We start from the raw sequence: 23,251 nt of genomic DNA on the forward strand, positions 1-23,251 counted from the left end.
TCGTATAATGTAAACAACCCTGTAAACTCTAGTTAGTAAATTGCATTAATATGAATGTTTAAGAAAATAAAATGTTCCAAGACTCTTCTATATTTGAGTATGGCAATATGTGCAGGTGCTGAATGCCAATGTCAAGGTCTTGAGCGAGGCCATTATTCATAATTCTCTTGTGGCTGTGTTACCAGCGAGGTGTGCCCTAAAGTACGGTTGCTGAGCATCGCGTCCATTAGCTATACAGTCGAACGGCATCGGATGATTTTGGCCAACTTCAGCAGCAGGCCATGGATGTATGTTGATCCTCTTTCGACATCGTAAGTAGCCAACCATGCTAATCAGAGGCGATGATGCCAAACAATGTCATAAGCGACAGAGGGGTCAATCATTGCTGTGCCAATTTTCAGAAGATGCTGAAAACCAGTTTCAATGAGGGTGGTGAAGCCAATGGTCTGTTTCGCAGCAGCAACGACCAATTTTGAATCTGACGTGTTGGCAAGGCAGGTGGTCGATAATGGGGGAAAGTCTGGCAAGCATGGCACGTTCCATCAGCTTGGAGGTGGAGGACAAGAGGGATATTGGCCTGTAGCTGGAGGGCAAGTCATGTGGCTTTCCGGGTTTCAGAATGGCGATGACTCTGGCTGGCTTCCATTCGATAGGCATTTTGCCTGTCCTATTTACGACGGCGAAGAGGTTCTGCAAGCCATTGATGTCCATAGAGTCCCGAAAGGCTATGGCTATTAAAGACGATGAAATATGCATACAATAAAAAAACTACTGTGCTGTACTGTATTTACGGTGCGTTCTGCACTTATTCACCAATGACGTTATTCAAGGCCCTCCAAGAAAAGTAACAAAAAAAAACATGCGAACATAATAATGGATGAAAATAAAACAGGGATTGAGTACCCACATTACTCCCAATTTGAATAGGTGGCCGCCGACACACACCAAACGAGAATGTATGAACACCACGCTATGCTGAGGCCACCATCCCCTCCCCCACTCAATTACCAATGTGAGCTTGTCTCTGGTTAGCCAGTCAAATTTATGTCGAAGCTTTATACGGAGGGACATTGACTTCTGCATCTTACAAGCAATCTAAAAGTTGCAATTTTACCAACATTGACAAGACCAGCCGGCAATTAATGTTTTTTTCCTACTTTCATTTTATACACACACCCACAACGATGAAAACACCCCCAACACAAAACCTTTAGCAGGGAAAGGCGGGTGGGAATGGAATGTGTCAACGACCGCCGATGAAAATCGGGATCAATGTAAGTTACAGCGGTTTCCGACACGCTCTCCACACAAGAACATACCAAGCCTTTGAGAACTCCACTGCTGGTGGCATTTTTTTCTTTCATTTTCCATAACGCTTCGACTGAGGCACTGCTATTGAGATGACTGCCCTCCCAGGCCATCGTGTCCAGCCTACAGGGGTGTGTGAACGTTTGGGGTGAGCTCCACAATGCTGGCTTTCAAACCTCAGCCAGGGAGACACCAGCCCTACTGGCCCACGAGGTTGCCATGGCCCTAGTTGAATGGTGATTACATCTCCCAGTGAGACCCAGCCCCTTAACTATGTAAGCCACCTGGATGCATTCCCTCACTCAGTAGACCTTCCGTCACAGGTGCTGGCTAAAGTGGCCCTTCAGGATAGAGTAATCTTGTTGGGTGACTTCAATGCCCTAGTTGGTCATGATACTAGCACCTGGTCTGGAGTGATTGGAAGACATGGGCCAGATCAGCTCAATAACAACGGTAGGAAGCTGCCAGATTTTTGTGCAGCCCATGGGCTTGTAATTACCAACATGCTGTTCCGGCATCGGCGCATCCACACGTCATGGATGCATGCCGGGTCCAAGCAAAAACATCTGCTGGACTACATAGTGACGTAACAGCGGATGCGGGCCCATGTCCTTGACACCAGGACCTACCGTGGAACTGACCATCGACTTGTCATCTGTAAGATACGCCTGCCATTCTTCCACTCCGGTGGTGGGTGTACACCCAGGACCCCATTCAAACCCATAGTGGCATGGTCTCAGCTAGCTGATGAAAGTTCCAAGCGAGAATTTAATCATCGCTTGCGGCTGGCATAGTCCGCCACTCCTGATTTCGAAAGGAAATGGCCGAGGTTTAGGACTGTGGCTCATGCAGCTGCAATGGCTGCTTTGGGTACATAGTCCAGACCTCCTCAGAGACCCTGGCTCAGTGGAGGTGTTCAGGCTGGCTGAGAAAAAGCGACAGGCCCACTCTCGTCGTCTACAGCATCCCATTCAGAGAATGAAGTGGCTTACTGCAGCCTTCGCTTGGAAGTTCGGAGAGCTGTGAGGCGCTGCAAGGATGGTTGGTGGTCGCGGGTTGCTGAGGAGATGGAGTCTGTCTCAATGGCCCGTGGTCACAAATCACTAACTCCATCAACAAAGTAACCTGCGATGCCACACCTATGACCATCATTAGGGGAAAGAATGGTGATCCAATCTCCAACCCCCAGGAACAAGTTTGCAGATTTTCTGAGCATTTCTGTGAAGTCCTGGGGGAGGGGAAATCCCTCAGCATGGAAAACAACGTGGGACAAAGTGGGGATGACCCTGCTGAGGCTGCTGTGCCTCAAATATTGGAAGAAGTCACCCCCTGTGAGTGGCTGGCTGAGGTGCCATCTGTTGAGGAAGTACTGAAGGCGATCCGGAGCCTGAGACTAGGAAAGGCATCGGGCAGAAATTATCTCCCAAGTGAATGCTGAGGGAGGGTGGCGTTTGTGCACAGACTGCCCTACATGACATCATAACAACAGTCTGGGCCACTGGACAGGTTCCACAGGATTGGAAGGATGCCCTGGTGGTCCCCCTCTTTAAGAAAGGGGACCGCATAGACTGTAATAACCACAAGGGCATCTCTCTCCTCAGTATGCCGGGAAAGGTCCTGGCAAGGATTATTCAACATCGCCTTGCCAGGCACGCTGAGGAGAGGTTAGCGGAGCCCCAATGTGGTTTCAGGAAAGGGCGATCCTGCACAGATGCCATATTTTCTGTCCGTCTGCTACAGCAGAGGTGTAGGGAATTCCAACAAGACCTACATCTCTGCTTTATTGACCTGGTCAAGGCTTATGATACCATCAGTAGGCCTGGGCTCTGGGTTGTTCTTCATGCTTTCGGAGTCCCTGACCTGCTGCTCATGATCATTAAGGACCTTCGTGATGGTGAGCGGGCCCGGGTAAAACTACGTGGCCGGGAGAGTAGGAGACATTCCCTGTACACCTTGGGGTACGACAGGGGTGTCCTCTGGCTCCCACATTATTTAACATATATTTCGACCACGTAGTGGCACAGATACAATGAGAGGCTGATCGATGCCCAGGTGCGGTCAGGGATGGCTCCCTATTGCTCAACCACGTTATGTATGCTGATGATCTGGTAATTGCCACTCACTCAGAGGAGGAGTTGGAGGTGCTGCTGCTGAACCTGGAGCGTGCAACTAAGAGGTAGGGCCTTACCATCAACCCCACCAAATCTAAGCACCTGCCTGGGCATTTTGTACCATCAGACACTCCACCCCCACAGCTCCCAATTGGTGATGGGGCAGTTGTGGAGAGACCCATACGTGGGCAGTGTGCTCATGACCGGCTTCGGTTTGACAGCAGAGGTCTCACTCCGAATCAGTCGAGCGGCATTATCTTTTCATCGGTTGCGTAACGCTGTGTGGAAACTACCTGGTCTATCGCTCCACACGAAGCTTCAGGTCTTCTCGGCCACGGTCATTCCCTCCCTTCTCTACGCTTGCGAAACGTGGACCCCCCTAATGGATCATCTTGGCTGGTTAGAAACATTTAGGCTGGCCTACCTACCATCCATCCTGAGTTTAACCAGGCTGGATTGTGTGAGGAGCTCACAAATCCTGGAAAAATCTGGTACATTTCATTAAAGCTTGTTTAAAAAAAAGTATTTTTAACTATTACTTATTAATACAAAAAGCTGAGTAGTTAAACAACATTTAAAGGCACTGTCCGTGAAAATAAAAATTTCCTTACCAAAAATGTCTCATGCTGATACACAAGTTCCATACACTGTCATTCTTTTCCACGCATAGTTGGGTAAAATTTTACGTGTGTTTATTGAAGAACTGGTCGTCCTTTTGAAAGATCACTGCTGAATGAGGGCCCTCCACACGCTCTGCAGGTTTGTGGGTGTAATTTGGCCGGTACTTTATGCTGTTGGTCAGTATGGTGTTGGTCAGTGTAGGGTGGTGAAGGTTGAAAGCCACAGACATGCAAGTACCGTCTAGAAACACAGAACCGCAATACATTCTACTGCACTGCCCCCTGCTGCCCATAACGTAGCCCCACAAGCCCTGTGACAACCTACAGTATTTATGTAAGGTGGTCACCTATCGGGAGGCACTATCCAGGTTAATCTATGCTTAGTTTATGAGATCTGAAGAGATCGAACACATTCCGGGTGATTTAGTCATAGGTGCTCACTGGAGTGTATCTGTCCATATTCAGACACAATGTTTAACACGTAGGCTCTCGCCACCAGTATTATTCCTAATAAAGGCTTTTGGGTTAGATCACGTAAGTATAAATGTGTCACAACCCTCCACCACCCGACACGGCCAATCAGTAATGTGCGAGCGGGAAAATAATAGCCTCGTGGAATTTACTGGAGTGTATTGTTTAAATATGCTGTCAATAAAATACAACTTGGCTTATGAATGTCAGCAGATAATATATAGGATAAAATAGCTGCAAAAAAGAACCCATACATCTTCAATCACAAAAAAAATTTAAATTGAACATGTCTCTACTAGCACTATGGATACTTAAATAAACAACTGTTAATTTCTTTGTGGAAAATGTGATGACCAGCTTTTATATAAGACTCCAAAAATATTCAAAAGATAATGCATGCATTATATCTGGTGTCCTACAGAATCTTACATAAATGTCAACGAAATATAAATGTCAACGAAATTAATGTCTTGGAACTGGAGAGGCTATACTGAACAGCATGAGCGTGAATCACACTCAGCCACCAGTAACATGATACATTCTGTAACACGAAAGGAATCGATGTAACCTATTCCTTTCAACACTGCAACTAAATTTCCAAGGTTTGAGAATAAATCACAGGATAGTACAATGTAAGCATATCACAATAAACCCTCTGATCTATCCACATGGGTGTTTAAGTTTTTACCTCTAACATATAAAACATTGCAAGAGGTACTGTCATGTATCAGAATGGAGAATTATTCTGCAAATTGTGAGTCAGTTTGACTTTCTTGGATGAAAAAAATAGAGATATTATTATCAACAATCTATCTCAGAAAGAAAAAACAGTCGAGGGACTGCTTTGTCAGTGGGAGACAAATTCAAACTAAAACTTACCATGTACCTCAATATTGCCATCTTACAACAAAAAATTTTACACTATAATAGGCTAATTAGACAAGCCATGGTGCTTCACAGCAGACAGAGGTGGCATATCAAAAGATAGATGGACCTCCCTTAGGGCCACCTTGTCATGATCTGAATGACTATACTGCAGAACCTCAACCTTGGAATAAATTCCAGCTGAACTTTCATTAAAATGTAATGATATAGGCTCCTTAATGTTCAGTCAAACAAATGTATATTGAACCACACACCATCCACAACTGGGAATGGCAGCCCAGTAAGTACATTAGATATTTTTATTTGAGAGTATGTCCCGACATATTTTAGACAATTTTGGGATAAAAGTAATGGTGTTCAGTTCCACTTTGAAATAGTATTTATAATTTTTAACGTCTGTTTGAAACTGTGAAGCAAATCCACGAATCAAATAAATCTCATTCTAGATTTGAAGCTTTCGTGACTGCAAGGATTCATACTCTTAGGTTGTCGGTAAAGTCACGTAGGTAAAGAAAATGAAAATAACTCAATTAAATCACGACGTTTCGGAGGCAACACAAGTCTCCGACTTCTTGATACAGTAAATTTGGCTGTGACGGTCCCACCTGAAGACAGAGACTTGTGTTGCCTCCGAAACGTCGTGATTTAATTGAGTTATTTTCATTTATTATTATTATTTTATTATTATTCTTTTTTACCTACGTGACTTTACTGAAAAAACCTAAGAGTACAAATAAATCTCTTCAAAACTATGAAGCAAATGAAATAGAACCCATGATACCTGGCCTAATAGATAATTTTTGGTATTCAGCCATAGCCTACAAAAAATAATTGTGTCCAAGGTAGGCAATTACTTAGGCTTGTTAACAAAATTAAGTGGCAGCATTACAGTACAAGACATGTTGGTATATTTTTATTTCTCATTATTATCAATTGTGTTTCATTTAATGATGCACAACAGTATAACAAAGAGTAAGCATTTACATTAGTCATCCTCCCCTTTGCTTCATTTATTTAAATTAAATCAGACTAATGGATTCTAAAACCCGTGCGTTTATACGAAGTCCTGGTCATGTTATTTTGCACTTAGCAAGGAATTACGTTCTGTATCGAGGGAGGTGCTCACCTTATTCTTCTCACGGATGCTGGACATGCGATTCTTCAGAAAACTGAAGGTCCGACCAATTCCCCCCTTCTCTTCAGACTTCTTCGAGCCTTTCCTTCCAGTTTCCGCTTCATCCCTGTTAAGAGGTCTGGTTTGAAGCCGCTATACTCTTCTGTTATATGCAATTACATGAATGGAAGCTATACAATTGTAAAGTAACATTGTGGTTTAAAATCTAAAATTAAACTTAAGTTCAGCCCGAAAATAAAAATTTTAAAATCACGTAAGAGGTAAATTATTAATACGTTTATGCACATTTGTTTTAATTTTACAGAATACTCACATTAAACAATGCATATGCAAATTAATATACTTGTATTATTAATAGGATTTTAAATAACACCTAGTTGGGTTCAAATCAGCATAATGGGTGAGACGCTCCCATATAACAGTTTTTTTTTTATATTGGAGCAATACTGGGTGTTTTAAAGGCGATAACATTTTCTTACTATATTCAAATATATACATTTCTATAAAAGATGAAGAGCAATGGATAAGATTAGTGCAATGGCAGTCGAAGGAGAATAAAAACACCACAAAGACTGAGTAAAAAGATCAAATCATGTGCAAGACTGAATTTAGTAACACAGAACAGTAAGGAGTGCTAATGGTGTGGGAAGCCTTTCATCTAACAGTGATAAGACCATGCCTATTGATAACGTTTAGATCAAATTAACTTGCATTGTTCTACAATAGAGTTTATTCCTTACCAAGAAGGATCTTTTTAAAAATCCAGGTCTATGATCATAATCATGGTTTGTAAAAGGTCTTAAAACTATTTCAGCCATCACGGAAATTTTAATGTGTGACCACAATCAATGTTCATGTGCAGGCTATACTGTATAAAATTAGACCAAGTAGTTATTTTCATATGTATTTCTTTAACAATAGCATATTGATACAATTTGATGGTCAGCGATACTGCAGCAGGATTAGTCACTCTGCACTTGCTACCTCATATGGTTCAAAACACACAGCAGACATCTTAGCGAGACTCCATCCCAACATCCTGTGCTTAAAGCTGGGACACTGTTAAAAAAACGGACTCTAAAACATATACAACAGGGGTTCTCTATATTCAATAAACGGTGCATGTAGAATATTGCAGGATCAGTAAATAACCCATTTACCTGTCCTCGGAGAGTGAGATATTGGAACCGTACACGGCTTGCATTCCGTCTTCCTTGGAACCAAGCCAGCCAGTGGCATGAGCACTATACAAAATGCCACACACTGATCAGTTAAATTACAGTTCTACCTTTTGGTGGAGTAGCAGACTACAACTAAAGCCTTGCATGAATACAACGACCATAATTAGAACTTATATAAAATAATAATCTGTCAATGTCATCAAATGATGGTAAACTACAACAATCAATTTGCCATCAATAATTTGAGTGCTCTGGCTGCAGTGATGCTGGAGAAAGTTATCAAAAGTACGTCTCTAAATAAGCCACAAATGTATTCTCCAGAGACAGGATGAGCCGGGGTTAAGAGGGAAATCCCTGCAGGAGGTCCCCCACTTCGCTGCTTCTAACCGCACCCTTCCTACTTAGAGCACAAGGGCAGTACTACTCTCAATACTGCTGAATGCACTAATTACTTTAAATTCAATATTTAGGTGAAAATATACTTTTTACATGTGTGTAGGCGAAAGTTTGGTTGTTAGTGAGAAATGTTTTAGAAATATGAAATGAATGTCAAAGTTTTTGTTAGTATCATTACTACTGGTAATAGAGTAAGTGCATGTAACAGTGCAGGGATTACTCTTAAAGTGTGTTAGAAAAAACAGCGATACTATTATAGAATAGTGAACAAGAGCTCCAATATTCAAGCGCGACTCTCCTGCACTCGTGTGGAGCACTTGGAAGCCCATTTATATTCCACGTGATTTAACAACGCAACAAAATGCATGTTATCCACACTGAAGTGTGCATTATGGTCACAAATAATAATACAAATATCCTGTAATTCACAAAAAAAGACCTAATCTGCAATTGCAGATACATAACCTGATTAACAGGATAAATGTATTCTGTATTTCCTTCTACTCATTAAAACAGCAGGAAGATAATAGTTTGCTTTAGCCATTGCTGATTAAATTGTCGATTGTAATTGAGTTCCCACAACGCATTTCCAAAGCATTTATAAGCAATGCAAGACATTGAGTTTTGCAATGCTTACAATAAAATTCAGTGTATCATTAGCTCCGACCCAGACTTGACAGAAATATAATTGCAGCTGTGACAATCCACAAATTACACACATTTCCCTATGTATGCAAACTCTTGGGGGGGGGGTTCCTTCACATATAAACACCCAAAACGCTTTGAAAATTAAGCTTTATTCTGAGCTCTCGCCAAGCTATAAATTGTAAAAACAGTTAACTCATCTTATCTGTGGAAAGAATTCCATTAACAGGACTTGGCACATCCAGGGCGATTTGCATTAAACATTGCATATAACCACAATGGGTGTGCACACCGGGAAATGGATCTTTCAGCTAAGAAAAACATAATTCGCATCGTTTATTTATGGATGACAAGTTTCATTTATTAACCAGATCTTTAAATGCATTTAAGTCTTCCTGTTATCCACAAATTTACAGATGGATGAACATCTGTGAATGTGTTAATCTTCGGAAGAGATGACCTGTGGATAACAGGAGTCATGGATAAGGTTAACTGGAATGGCTTTAATTTCCTCCCATTTAACATTCAATGGGGGGCGTGTACTTTATCAACAAAGACAGACTTCCTTGTACAGGAAGCTAAGCAAGCTTTTGGCCTGGATATTGCTTGAACGAGTGACCACTGTGCATACAACAGGTGTAGCAGAGGAAAGCACACAATGCCCGTTCACCGTCTTCACTAACCTGCAATAACCAGCATGGTACGGTATGGTCAAGTTACACCCATGATCTGCGTGACATGCGGAGGCCCTCATCCAACAGCAGATTGATACATGGGGTGTACATTTAAAGGAATTAAGTTGGGCTCATGATTGTCCTCTTCAAATGAAAGTGTTTGTGCATGGCTTATAATTTCAATTGTATTTTATGATTTATTTTCATTTCATAATGGCAAGGTGGTATTTAATTACCCTGTCACGATTCACCTGCATTAACTAATGTGAATACATACAATTCAATACATAATTGTAAAGCAGTAAGACTAGAATCAGCATTTATAAGCACAGATGTTACAGGACTAATACATCCTTTACCGCCATGTCCTGGAGTTATTAATGCCAGTTCAGCAACATACGAGGTGCATATACCAAGTCCTTGCCATTCGCCTCATTCACTGCCTGCTGAACCAACTGTGCCGGGACGGACAATGCTACAATTCCCAATTGTAAATCATGTTTACGATGATGACACCTGCACGGTCCACAACCACTAACAACTACATCAGCATTGATACTAACATGAACATATGTTCATGTTAGTATCAACATGCATAAACATGACAATGATACTAAACAATTCATTCAAATCAACTTTCATTACTAACTGTTTGTATGTTCACAAACGAGAAATTAAGCAGAACGAACACGTTTTTAGACCAGCATAAAGAAGAGGCCCTGCCGACATTTTGAAGGGTAAGCGAACACAGTAAACGCCCATGAGGCCCCATTTTCAGGTGGGATGTTCGGTTTTGTAAGCAAGCGTGCCCGGCTGTGGCTCGGTTTACCTGTTCTCCGTGACACCATTTGGCTGCAGTGATATCCGCATCCCTGAACAAACACAAAATGCAAAAGAAAAGCAGCATGAGTGACAGCCGGAGATCTCCCTGGCAGTTGCAGGGAACGCCTGCTTTGTGTTGGCCCCAGAACCATGGAAACGGTCAGGAATAAAATAAAATGGAAACAATGGGTTTATTTTTAAAACGTGTTTTCCACAGATAGGTGACGCTATGTACTGTATACTCTTTGGAGGATTTAGAACAGTATGCTATTTGTGTAAATTGTACTGAGTGTCCCTTGAAAATAAATATACAATTCAGATGTATTTTTGGCGTATAATAATAAACGACAATTACCGTATTTATTCAGGATTATTTTTTAAGGAAGGCCTTCATTGGATTGTTTGCCCAATTCCATTTATGAGTGTTTGGCATGTGGGAGGAAACCACAGTAGCTAGAGGAAGCCCACTCATAGAGGGAGTAACAATCAGAACGATCCGTCAGCTAATCTCACAGCTCAATATCTACAACACCTGGCAAGCCCTGGCAGTCACCGATACAAGTCCTAACCCAGCTCATTCCTGCTTAGCCTCCAAGATGGAAAGACATCAAGTACATTTGGGGTAATACGCTCGCAAGTCACATACGTAAGCTGGAAAAGGTGCAGCCCGAGAATTGTTTACCTACGGTACTGGTGGTGGACACTCCCTTCCAATGGGTGTTGCTGTTCTGCTTTCTTACCAATAGAGGGCAGTACCAGCAAGTGGACTAATCACAATCTGTTTCCATCTGTATGTGGAAAGAGTGTTGCCTCCTAGCGCGCAAATGTTTTCTCGAGATGCTTTGGTTTCCTCCCACTTGTATGAACACTCATTAATTGGCTGAAAACATCTCAATTAAAAAAACAAATGTAGGACACTCTTAAAAAAAGAGAACGTCGCAGTGGCTTTCCTGGATAAGTAAAACAAGTAAATTATCTGCCGTGCGGGAGATTGAACCGGTGACCTCTGGATTGCAAGTCCAGTATGCAAGCCACTACACCACGACAGCATAGGTCACATTATACTTGTTATGTATTCACTTATATCACTATATAAAATAGATGAGAGTATTTTTACATTTGCAGATTTTATTTTAGCTTTAATTAAATGGTCATATTACTCGGCAAATATTGTTTTAATTTGGACTAACATCCAATAGTAAGCAATGACAATTAATTTTGAGGAGGGAAGTTCTCATTTTAGGACACGTCTCCACAACAGCATGCATTAATGTACAGCTTTGGCTTGTGCAATTTCACATATATACGGCAAACCTATTTCTACCCAAAATTTGCGAAATGCGGTTTGATTTTACTCATATGCGGCTATGCGGTTGGGCAACATTGTATGTGTACTGTATGCACTACTCGGCAGGCAGCTGCCTCGTGATGTTTCGCTTTGTTTGCCCTTTTTCACGCATAAAGTGACAGAAACATCTAGCTAGTCTATTGGCAGACCACAACCGTCTCACTGCACACACACCTGTGTACTTTGATCTCACATGGCAAATACAGTATTTATTTATTTAACTTTTCATGCTGATGGTCACCTTATATTTGCTCATGCGTAAGTGTTTAGTGTATTTACTCCTAAGAGCACAACTGTTCCATTGAATTAGTGATGGCAGAAACTATCTATTCAAAATTAAATATATAACATTTTGTGACATGGATGTCGTGCCATTTTGGTCACATACTGATCACAGCTAAATTGTAAGAATGTATAATTTACAATTCATTAAATGAATGCAAATGTAATATTTTGCCGAAGGGAAATAAGATTGTTTATGCGATTGAGACCACAAATAATCAAATCTTGAACTGGACTGCGACCCTCAATCGTAACAACTCATGGAATCATCGAATGCAAATTAAATACACGTGTATTATGTTTGAATGTGAGAGGTGTTACTTTCAGTGAAAGACAGATTAGTTTCCGAAGGGACAATACACCAGTTCCAACATGATTTCAAAAGTGACACTCACACCGATGCCATATTTTCACAATAAAAAAATATTACTTACACTTAACCCATTATTATAGCGGTACATAACGCATAAGGAGTTTCTCACTGTCAGCAGCTGGTTTCGTGGAACGGCAGAGGGGGGAGATGGGTGTGGTCTGGTTCAGGTGTCGGAGCGAGGCGTTGGGCATCCACACATTCTTGAGATGTGTGTGAGACTCTTTAGCCTGTGGCAATAATCAAATAGCACATTAGTGACTGCAGACATTGCATCACATGGATCTAGCCACAACTGAGAAATAACTCTAAATCAACTTCATGGGTCTGAATTCATGTGCACTCATGAAAAAATTGACATTATGAAGAAACTATATCCTGAATCAAAGCAACCTGACTATGATCAGAGGAGCGCTAAAGCTGAAACATAGCACAAATACATTCAAGTTCAGGATAAGTAGAACGATCTGAAAACCCAAATATTTGAATATTATGCTCATACGCATGTATTAATTTGCTTTAGTATATGTATATGCACCCCGTATGGCTTGTATAACTTCATTCCATCAGACCACAAACTCTTTGGGCACAATTTTAAACATATCTCCTCCAGCCAGAAAACTACCTTGAGATTAAAACTTATTTCCTTTAGATTATAAACTAATTTCCTTAATCGAGCGGAAGAGAGGTTTTCACATCTTTCATTATTATTTTACAATAGATTACCTAGACATGGACATCTAAACTCTACAACAGCACCTAAAGACAACGCATGACCATTTGTTAAAATAAAGTCTCATCCATTTAGTATCTAAATAAATGTGAAGTCAAAAGTTTATGACATTTGTACTGAAGAAAATATGACCTAACTCAGATATAATCCCCATAAACTAAAAACAATTTATGAATGCCAAAACAAAAAAATTAAGTCACGGACAAAGCAGGAAATGTATGACATTCCTGTAAAAAAATTAAGCAAGTGATTTTTGTTGTTGTACCAGTCCTGAAAAGATTAGAAGTGGTAGAACACTCATCCTCAGACAAATACCTTATAAATAAACTGTTACTCGTAAACCAGCCCAGTAGTCGAGACATATGAAAATAAAAAATAAGGTAACCTATGTGTTTGAAGAGTATCTCCGCAATTTATATGTTTAAGTTTTACTCCTTTGACATGCATCAGATATAAGTGTGTGCTTGAGTAATTACCTCTGCAATACAGCTCATGCTGTGCCTGAAGTTCTCCATCTGTCGAGTCTGCATATCTCGCTGGAGTAAACAGTGGTGGGGTCCCTTGCCACGAGTTCCTCCCATCATCAGAGTCCTCCGTAAGTCGAGAAGAGTTGGGGTGGACCCGTCTGGGACGCACTGTCCTGCCTCCCCTTTGGCCTGGCTCATTGCATCTAGCTGGTCAAGGCTCATACTGATCATTCGGGAGAAAGGAGATTACATTCGATCTGCAGGAACGCAAACACATTGACATCCTACGATGTTGTTCGTGTGTACTACTGCACCTGCTGTAGATAAGGCATATTGTGTTCAAGTAATGTTAATTAAATATCAACGTAAATATAGGTATGTAAAGATAATATCTGAACTCAAACATTAACTCAGACACTATGCAATTAATATATTATATAGCTCTGTGCCTGTAAGAATCCATTAATGTAACAATTCTTAAATTCTCAATAGAGGACTGTGTGCGTAAGAGCCAAATGTTTGCAATTAATTGTATTTGTTAATGTTTATATGACCCTGTAACCAATAGAGCTGTGAGACAATATTTTTATTTAAACAAAGTATAACTGTGAATCGTAATTCATCATATAACTAGGATGGTACATGGTTACATGCCGATATGTTTCCAATTGCACGGTTTGTTTAAACATAGGTAAATATATAATTTTAACTTTAGTATTCATGAGTGTGACTTTGAGAAAAGTACCTTGCTTGAGGTAACTCAATGCACTTAGAATTATACTGAAAGTAATGCAATATGCTGCTACTTAACTGATGTACGAAACAGAGATTAACAATGTATTCTGCTTCTGAGACAGATTAAATATTTGTGCTTAGAAGATATGATACTACTTTTTACCCAAATAAACCTACTTTATTTTTCAACACAACTATTATATTTCTCTCGGAGCGATTTTGGTTGTAGTCGTAAAGCCACCCCGCCCGGACTATCCCCACCCATCATAACCGACTATCCCTCGTCAAACCTACCTACAGACCCCACAAACCACTACCTACGACTGCTTCTCACGTTCACTCCCCCAACCACTCCCCCATCCACAACCAACCCCCACCCTTAACCCAAACAAGCCCAACCCTAACTCTTTGGTTCTTTCGGTAAAGTCACGTAGGTATCAAATAAAATAAATCACGACGTTTCGGGCGCAACACAAGCGTCCATCATCAGGTGGGAAAGCATGATCCTGCTCCTGAGGCAGACTGTTTTCAAAGGTTTGAAATGGGTGTAGCTCAAGGGTTATAAAGAAGTGGCCGGGGCTAGTGATGTTAATGTGAGAAATTAGCATGTAACTGTAAGATAGGTGAGCGGCCTCCTCGACAAGGGCACGGAAGTGGCTATGTTAATGTGAGGGATTAGCATGATGTTAATGTGAGAAATTAGAGGGCACGGAAGTGGCTATGTTAATGTGAGATATTAGCATGATGTTAATGTGAGAAATTAGCATGTAACTGTAGAAAAGAAGAAGAGTGGCCTCCTCGACGCGGGAGTGCAACCCAACGGATGTAATCCAAAGAAGCTGTGAGTATGAGAGTGCAATCCAAAAGACATGTGAGCATGAGAGTGACCAACCCTGTCTGAAGGGGCGGGACCTAAACAGAAAGAGGCGGGGCGTAAAGAAGAAAGGGAAAGCCCTTAAAGAGAATGGTACACCTCAGTGACAGGGCGAATCAGAAAGTGAGGCCTAAGCCAAAAATAGGGTGGGGCATAAAGGGGAAGGAGGTGGCACCTAAATAGAAATGGCCAGAGCCTAGAGAGGTTAAATTTGCCTGTTGATTTAAGGTAATAAAAGCATAGGCATTAAATATGTACAGTGAGCAGCAAAGCTTTAGTGCCACATTCCAGTTAGTAGCATTCGATTGGGCCAAATTACTTCATTGGGAAGCAATAATTATCACCCATGACTGCAAAAACTTAGCAGGATCCTCCTGTAACCAAGTATTGAGACTCAGTGAGTCTTTGCTGGATAAATTGGGATTTCATAAATATGATGATTGCAAGAAAGTCAGTATTAAAAATATGTTTACCCAACAGTTCAGCCTGAGTATACCACAAACCAAATATTTTTAAACATACAAATTAAAATGCAGCGCTAATTATGGGAAAGATAAATATTTAAACTGTTAAAGACTGTAATATTCCATCCATTTTAAGTGTTGTGTCTTTATGTAGAAATGTCCTTCTCTTAATTGTTAGTTTATAGCAATGGAAGGTGCTCACAGCCTTGAGATTGATATGAGTCATGTGATATTTTCAAACGGCTCCCTATCATCAATGAACAGTTTATCAAGAGTTTCTTAATGTTATTGTCCTTTTAAGTGTCAAAGGACAATGACTGTGAGACATGGGGCAAATCAAATGACCTACACAATGGTGTCATCTAAATATGTACTTGAATTGTTATGCACAACTGTAGATTGGTAGCCAAATCCTAAAAACATTTTTTTTTAATCACAAAAATGTAACACAATGTAGGCACATGTATGAAGTCACAAGAGTCACAGGGATTAAGTAAACTTTAGAGTTCCATTAAAGCCTTAATTCTAGCAAAGGCTGATCGTTAATAATATCCTATATAAAGCATTAATAACATTGCAAGAATCGGTACAGTGTACTCTATATATGTTGAACTTCTTCACACCTTACAAAGCTAACAATGCTAATCGAACAAACTAAACACAATAATCAGTGCAGAACACACTTCGTACTGATAGTTGTAAAACTTCAAAAACACCAAGTTACATCAAACTAAATTGCGGTTAGTCCCCAAATTTACCAGCCAAAGAAGGTTTATATTTTTGTTTATCCCACACCAACAAAGTTTTCAAAAATCAGTGTTTTCTTCTCAGAAAATATATCCATGTGATGGAAAAACTATTTTATACACATGACGCAATACAAATGCCTCTTGGTCATGTGTCACTGCAAGACAATAAAATCCTCAAATAAAACACTCCATCAATACGCAACAATAAAAAGTCCTTGTGAAACTATTCAGGCATTGTGGAGTGTTCTAAGATTATCAAGATTAACATAAATAAATTACCATTCGCTATACAGTAGATCTGCTGATATAGCAAGTCTAGAAGTAATTTATGTAAATGAATATTGTTTACAAAATCACAACTCGTCCAACACCTTTTTGTTGGCTTTGAAATTGCCACCGTCAGAAATCTGATAGCAGCATTTTGCATAATTTAGAATAAATAATAAGGGATATGAGGCTGTAATTGAAGTAGTTGAGTTGGGATATGCTGAAGGCATGGAAGAGGGTCACAGTGGCAGCTGTGATAAGGAAATGGTGGCTGTGGAGCAATGAGGTCCTGAAAAGTTGAGATATGTGGTTAGAGAATGACAGCCTGAAATCAATTACAAGTTTAGGAGGTATATGCTCAAACTGGAGCCTCTACTGGGTGTGAAATCTGCCAATGAGTTTTGGCAACATTTAGGTGGTGAAAGTTAGAACCAATCCAAGATGACAGTGCGTCAAGGCAGGATGCGAGAGAGTACATTGAGTTTGGGTTCATTGAGGTAACGGCAATGTAGAGCTGGGTTAGAATACTACTGAAAACTGGAGATCATTTTGTCAAGCAGGAAGAAATATACTGGAAAGAGTAACAAGGCAAGGATGGAATATTGGGGCATACAATAGCCAGTCCTTATATAGAAACATATGGAGCAGTTTGTGAGGTAACAGCATTAATCAACGTAATCATACCTAAGGGCCCACACATAAAAAGTCGTTCTTATGCTAATGATTATTGCTTACTCTAGAACAGTGCTCCACAACTGGCATGCTGTGGCACACCAGTCTGCCTCAGCAAAGTCCCAAATGTATAGCATACTTTTAAAAATTTTAGGAAAGGAAAAAACCTAAAGCTACCAATTCCCACCGCCTGCCCTCCATTGGTCGTGGCACAGTATGACAGACAGCCGTCAGCCCCCACCCCCAGCCCTCTCAACCCACTTGCTTTGCACATGCACAGTTGGGCTTCCATGGAGAGACACACACACAGACACACAGGGAAAGAAACACACACGGAGACATGAATACAAACACATACATGGAGACCCGCACAGATATTGAGACACAGATAGAGACACACACACTGATACTGAGACACTCTCAGAGACACAAAGACACAAATACACTCACAGAGACAGAGTAAAAGACACGGAGACACGCGCAGACACACAAACACGTGATTGATGTACTGTAGATTGTAATGTATCTAGAATTCACTAAAATAAAGTATATTTAATTTAAAATCATATAGTCACATTGTATAATTCATATTAAGCGAATTAGTAATGCAATAATTATACGTTTATTTTTGTACAACATTCCTGTTTTAATACATGCCTTTCTTAAAATGCAATTCAAAGCAAATGCCCCACAAAAATGGCTCAAATTAATCTGCCGATACCTGAAAAAGGTGGAATTAAAAACATTGGATTCACTTCAAGAAGCATGCAATTGAAATACAACCAGACATAAATACAGAATGGCCAGTGGACAGTGTTGCTAGCAATGCTGGTACCTGTGTAAATGGTGAGTGTTCTCCTGTGGTTCCAAGATAACAGGACACCAACTGAAGCTTAGAAGACACCACGAGGAGGACAAAGATAAAGCACCAAGAAACACCCAGTCAAAGCGAGGCCGTGATTTTCAACAAGCACAGAATAGTAACACCAGTGACCCAGTCCTGACAAGCCACTTATCTTGATGATTTTTCAAGGAAACTCTATTAAAGTTGGAAAATGTCCCTTCAGGAACACAAAACCAAATCCTGGTTTGTCAGGACATGGTGACAAGAACAAGCAAAGTCAGAGGTATTGTTTGCGTTTTCAAAACATGCGGAAATTTTTGTTTTTGTTTACCTTGTTTATGTTTGTTACAGTCTATCAACATGTGCATTTAATTGAAACTAGTATGGGCATTCAATGCATTTTCATCGGCGATTACATTTGGTGCATATGCATTTCATAGGTGCCAAGTGTTGCGTGAACAGCAATTACTTTATTACAAGTACATGGTCATTGCCGAAGACTCTCTACCGTGATGCTACCCGACTAACCGACATCTATGCTCCATCTGCTAGCTCCTGCAAACTTTCGCACAGTCAAAAGCTGGCCTCAAAGGTCCCTTCTTACAGTGTCTACCATGTGGCTGTACGTCTTCCCCTTGGTCTATGGCCTTTGCGTTCAACTGCAATGCCGTCTCGGTGACGTGCCTTCCTCCATCCAGAAAACATGGCCAACCCATCACAATTTTCACGTCATGATCTATTATAAACGTCCAAGTCGATTGTCTTATCCTGCATACAATTCTTAACATTCTTCAATACAGTGTATTCTGAGTGCCAAAAACTATTTTCTAGTTTGTTCTATTGAGACAAACAATACTTCTCCCAAACACATATGTTGACTTTACTACTATTTCAATGAAGTTTATTTAAACATTTGTGCTGCTTACATTGTTCACATAATTTAAACGGTCTTTAACTACCTCCCCATTCTCACATCCCTATTTCTTCCTGTAATAAAGGTGTAAAACCTGTTCAAAAAAGGAAACTTTTGAAGTAAAGATTTGTACAGCATTACAAGTATGCAAAGATGGATTCTCTCACACTGGATTTCAATGAATGTGCGGAAATGTGGATAGGAATCATTTGCATTGACGACATTATTAGACACTATTTTTACAAGGCACGTCACATGACAGGCACCAGAATTAGTTGTCAGAAGGAAAATTAATCAGAGGCATGCAGCGATAGGAATAGATCTTGGAGCTCCAGCCAACATGAAGCAATGCGTTGCTCAAGAGCCACCAGATGATATTTCAAAGGCTTACTAACAAGAAGTGATTACATTGAAAATCCTTGAGGCAATGTGGAGGTTTGAAATTTCATAATTTGTAATTTCAAGTATAAAAATGTGAATGGATCTCTTGGTGCTTTGGAACGCAACAACAATGGTGCTAATAAGTAGTTTTTACTCCCTTAAAAGGCAGTATGATCATTGCATCTTAAACAATATATACATGTATTTTCCAAGGTGCTAATTGGAAAAACGTAAGGCTCAGGTAAAAAGGCCACACATTTATACCTCCGCTTGTGAGACAGTGGTCTTCTTAAAAAGCCTCTGAGATGGGAGAAACAGAAAGGACAAATACTCAGAAGAATGGATTAACCAAAAAAATCATGGACTGTAAGCAGAATGGAATAACATTATTCATTTAGGGATAACGTCAAGCAATGGAGCATGCAGAGCTGTTAAACAAAGTTCCAAATATGAAGGGTTATACAAATGAAATGTCACTGAATGTTTTTCTCAGACAATACCAGACCTAGACACATGCAAATGACACCAGTTTTGGAGTACAGTACACACTAACATTTGCTAGTCACAAGCAAAATGGCTCAAAAGTGAGGTGAAGCTCAAACACGGTGTAGCAATCCAATTTCTGCTCAAGGAGGATGAATCGTGCAAGAAATCCATGAACACCAGGTCAACATGTACGATGGTGGCATTGTAACCGAGCGATGTCCGTTGGCAAGTGAATCATTTTTGATCCCAGTTCCCCACAAGCATTCATGATAGGCCGCGGGATTTTCACTGTGTCGGGATTGCTGCTGCCCCTCCCCTTCACAGCTGGTGAGAGTGCATTGATCATATGCGTGGGTCAACGTACGGGCTTCCTTTGATGTCATCATTACGGTACCTCTCAGGTTACTATATAAGTATATAAGTCTTGAAAAGCTGGATGAATATTTCAATTGGGGAAATTATCTTTAAATCCATAAATTAGTATTGGCTCGAACGTCTGCATGCATTGTTTTATTTAAAAAAAATGTAACACCCACAAAACAAAAGTAGATCTATCATTGTAAAAATAATTAGAATTCAATAGTTGTTTGCATCATTAGTTTATAAATTAAACATGTACATTTGTCCTCGGAATTTAGCGATGAAATCTAAGTTAAAATTCATGGAGATGGTGGATGCTAAATGGAGTGGAGATGAAACCTAATTTCTTATAAATAAAACACCTTTACAGTGCTAAGTATATGTTACTATATTTAACAAGAAGTTAAATCTCTTGAAGTCAAATGAATTGCAAGCAAGAGCATTTTCTGTTGAGCAATGTCTGGCATTAAGCAAATAATTAAAGATAAAACAAATTTAATTTCATTGTAATTATCCACCAATACATTTTATTCAAACATAATAACAATTTATTAACTTTTAGAATTTAATATTTTTTATTTAATAATCCAAGCCACTCAGCATCACGATGACGTGGAGGTGCAAGATTAAGGTTCACTGGATATGGAATGATGAAGAGATTTTCTGATAGGTTGGAAAGTTTTATTTGTCATAAAAAACTAAAAATAAAATGTAACAAATGACAGAGAGAGAGCACTAACATAGCATGGAGCCCAAGGTTATGGGTTATCTAAATTCTAATTCTATATTTGAAGTTTTCGTGACTGCAAGGATTCATACTATTTGTTTGTTTCGGTAAAGTCACGTAGGTAATTTTTTTTTATAATTTTAAAAATGTTTTTTTTCGGTAAAGTCACGTAGGTAAAAGTCACGTAGGTAAAAAAAATTCTCATTTAAAAAATTTTACCTACGTGCCTTTACCGAAAAAACCAAAGAGTAGATCTAAATTCTACACAACTGATAAGTATACAACTCTATAATTGCAAGTACACACTATTTAAACTTGGTTTTGACAAGCGCATCTTCACGTAATTAGTTTTGCCTTTAGAAAAGTGGGCTTAGTGAGGACATATCACTAGGAGGGAACGCGCCCGAGATCACGCATATGGGACGATGAAGCCACAAGCCAAAGCAATGATGAGACTGATGCGTACGGATTGACTGCATGATGTCGCATCCTACTGTGCACAAATTAACTTGCACCCAAACAGTCCGAATTTGTGGATTTATTTTTAATGTTTGATTAATTAAATTTACGGTATGCTTTCTGGATAATCCTAATTCAAGCTTCCTCTAGTCCAGCTTCAAAACGTTTTATGGCCGATGATGATGAAACTTAAACACACTTAATGAAATCATTGTATATACATTTTAATAAGTTACACAAATATCTAATATATTAAGACAAATATGACGCATTCGCACATAATGACAAACAAAAAATGCATAATGAAATTGCAGGCGTGGTGACTCACCTTTGGTGGCCAACCGTGTCTTCCCAAGACACTCGCTTTCCCGGTTCCCAGGTATGCCGACGTGTGGGCGAGTGTGAGCGCAAGGCTGTGCGGAATCTTGGATCGCGAAGAAGAACCTCCCCAACTCGGTCCTCGCCCTCACCATCACTCTCCACCGTCTCTGCTGCCTCTTCAGTCACCACTTGATTGCTGGGTAGACGGCCACCTTGAGCAGAGTCTTCGCATGACGATAGGCAGCTGCCCCTCAAGTCTCCTTTGGCGGCCGCCCCATGCACTTCACATCCCGGACTGCCACTCCGGGACACCATGCTCATACCAAGGGCGTCGTCAGTCGTAGAATGGGAGGTGGTGACGCCGTCCACTATCTGCCAAGTAAAAAAGAAAATTCAAATGGTTTCATTCTCAGCTGAGCGTGGGCTAGTGCTCATGACAAAATTACTTGACGGAGTTGAGTCTTTCCATATCCTCAATGTTGGCTTCCCCACAAAGCGATAATCATTGACCAGAGGGATGAACGGCCAAATCGAGTGCAGATGACCTAAATTGGCTTACAATGAAAAGGTTACGAGTTCATATTTGCAGATTGGGCTCAACTCAAGTCTGCCAAGTAGTCCAATTGTGCATCAGTAGAGTAATGCAGTCATATTAAAGTTCATCAAATGTAAAATGGCCATTCATGGAAAATTATGCTTCCATTCAAATAATTAAAACATAAAAATGCAGCTATACAAAGCAAGTAATAGAAATAAATTCCAGCACTCACAAAATCTCTTCGCAAGGGTAAATAATCATCAAGTTCATGAGGTACAACTGTTTGCATATTCCATCCTGTGATAGGGTGTTCATTTCGGGTTAACGTAGAAATTCATCTACGGTCCATTTATCACACACTGATAATTCAAATCACGTGAAAAATGTTAATATTGAATTTTAAGTACCAGAAATGTCATTAAATGGTTACGTTCACTTGAGAATGTAGAATTGAAGTCGTGTATGCAACAGAATATGATTTAGTCTTTTTAATCGTACATATTTTGGCAGCATATATATGCCAGGTAGAATATAGACTAACCTACAGAGGAATCAAGAACATGGAGACACAGGAAGCTTGCTGGATTGCTGAAAAGTATCATAATGGCTAGGTCAAGCACTGAGACAGCACCACTGTGAAGCTGAGTGTGAATCAGGATTTCAGCCACCATTGAACCAGTTTATCACATGCAGTGATTCGATGATTTTGACTCGAATATCAATGATTGTGCAATAAACAATTAATATATTGTGTTTTACTTAATTATTCCTGGTTCAGATACGAGGGCTGAAATACGTAAATATAATGGAAAACTGAAATATGATGAACACCTTTTTATAAAGTATTACATGAGAGATACCTATTCAAAGATAAACACTAATTGACTTGTGTGGTGTAATTTCCCGGGGCCATTCTCACCACCTGCTAGCTGCAATTGCAATTAAAATGTGTAATAAGAATGCACATGTGTTACACATGTGTACATGTAATATTTACATTCATTAGTGTGTAG

The 23,251-nt window shown here is 40.0% G+C and overlaps 1 protein-coding gene across 10 annotated transcripts in view; it reads right to left on the reverse strand.

The window, feature by feature from the left end:
• The window catches only part of LOC144953594 (uncharacterized), a 194,153-nt gene that overhangs the window by 37,598 nt on the left and 133,304 nt on the right, over positions 1-23,251 (reverse strand). For 6 of the 10 annotated variants that reach the window (XM_078884172.1, XM_078884164.1, XM_078884181.1 and 3 more), the window contains 8 exons: positions 21,708-22,072; positions 19,612-19,647; positions 18,045-18,101; positions 13,458-13,671; positions 12,361-12,478; positions 10,256-10,298; positions 7,691-7,774; positions 6,522-6,636 (listed from right to left, as the gene is read on the reverse strand). In XM_078884172.1, the coding sequence (XP_078740298.1) occupies positions 6,522-6,636; positions 7,691-7,774; positions 10,256-10,298; positions 12,361-12,478; positions 13,458-13,671; positions 18,045-18,101; positions 19,612-19,647; positions 21,708-22,072 (1,032 nt within the window). The remainder of the gene's footprint in view (positions 1-6,521; positions 6,637-7,690; positions 7,775-10,255; positions 10,299-12,360; positions 12,479-13,457; positions 13,672-18,044; positions 18,102-19,611; positions 19,648-21,707; positions 22,073-23,251) is intronic. The other 4 variants (XM_078884191.1, XM_078884205.1, XM_078884199.1 and 1 more) reach the window with 4 other exon arrangements.

Source organism: Lampetra fluviatilis, chromosome 3 (genome assembly GCF_964198595.1).
Source record: "Lampetra fluviatilis chromosome 3, kcLamFluv1.1, whole genome shotgun sequence".
In the NCBI taxonomy this organism is placed as follows: domain Eukaryota; kingdom Metazoa; phylum Chordata; class Hyperoartia; order Petromyzontiformes; family Petromyzontidae; genus Lampetra; species Lampetra fluviatilis.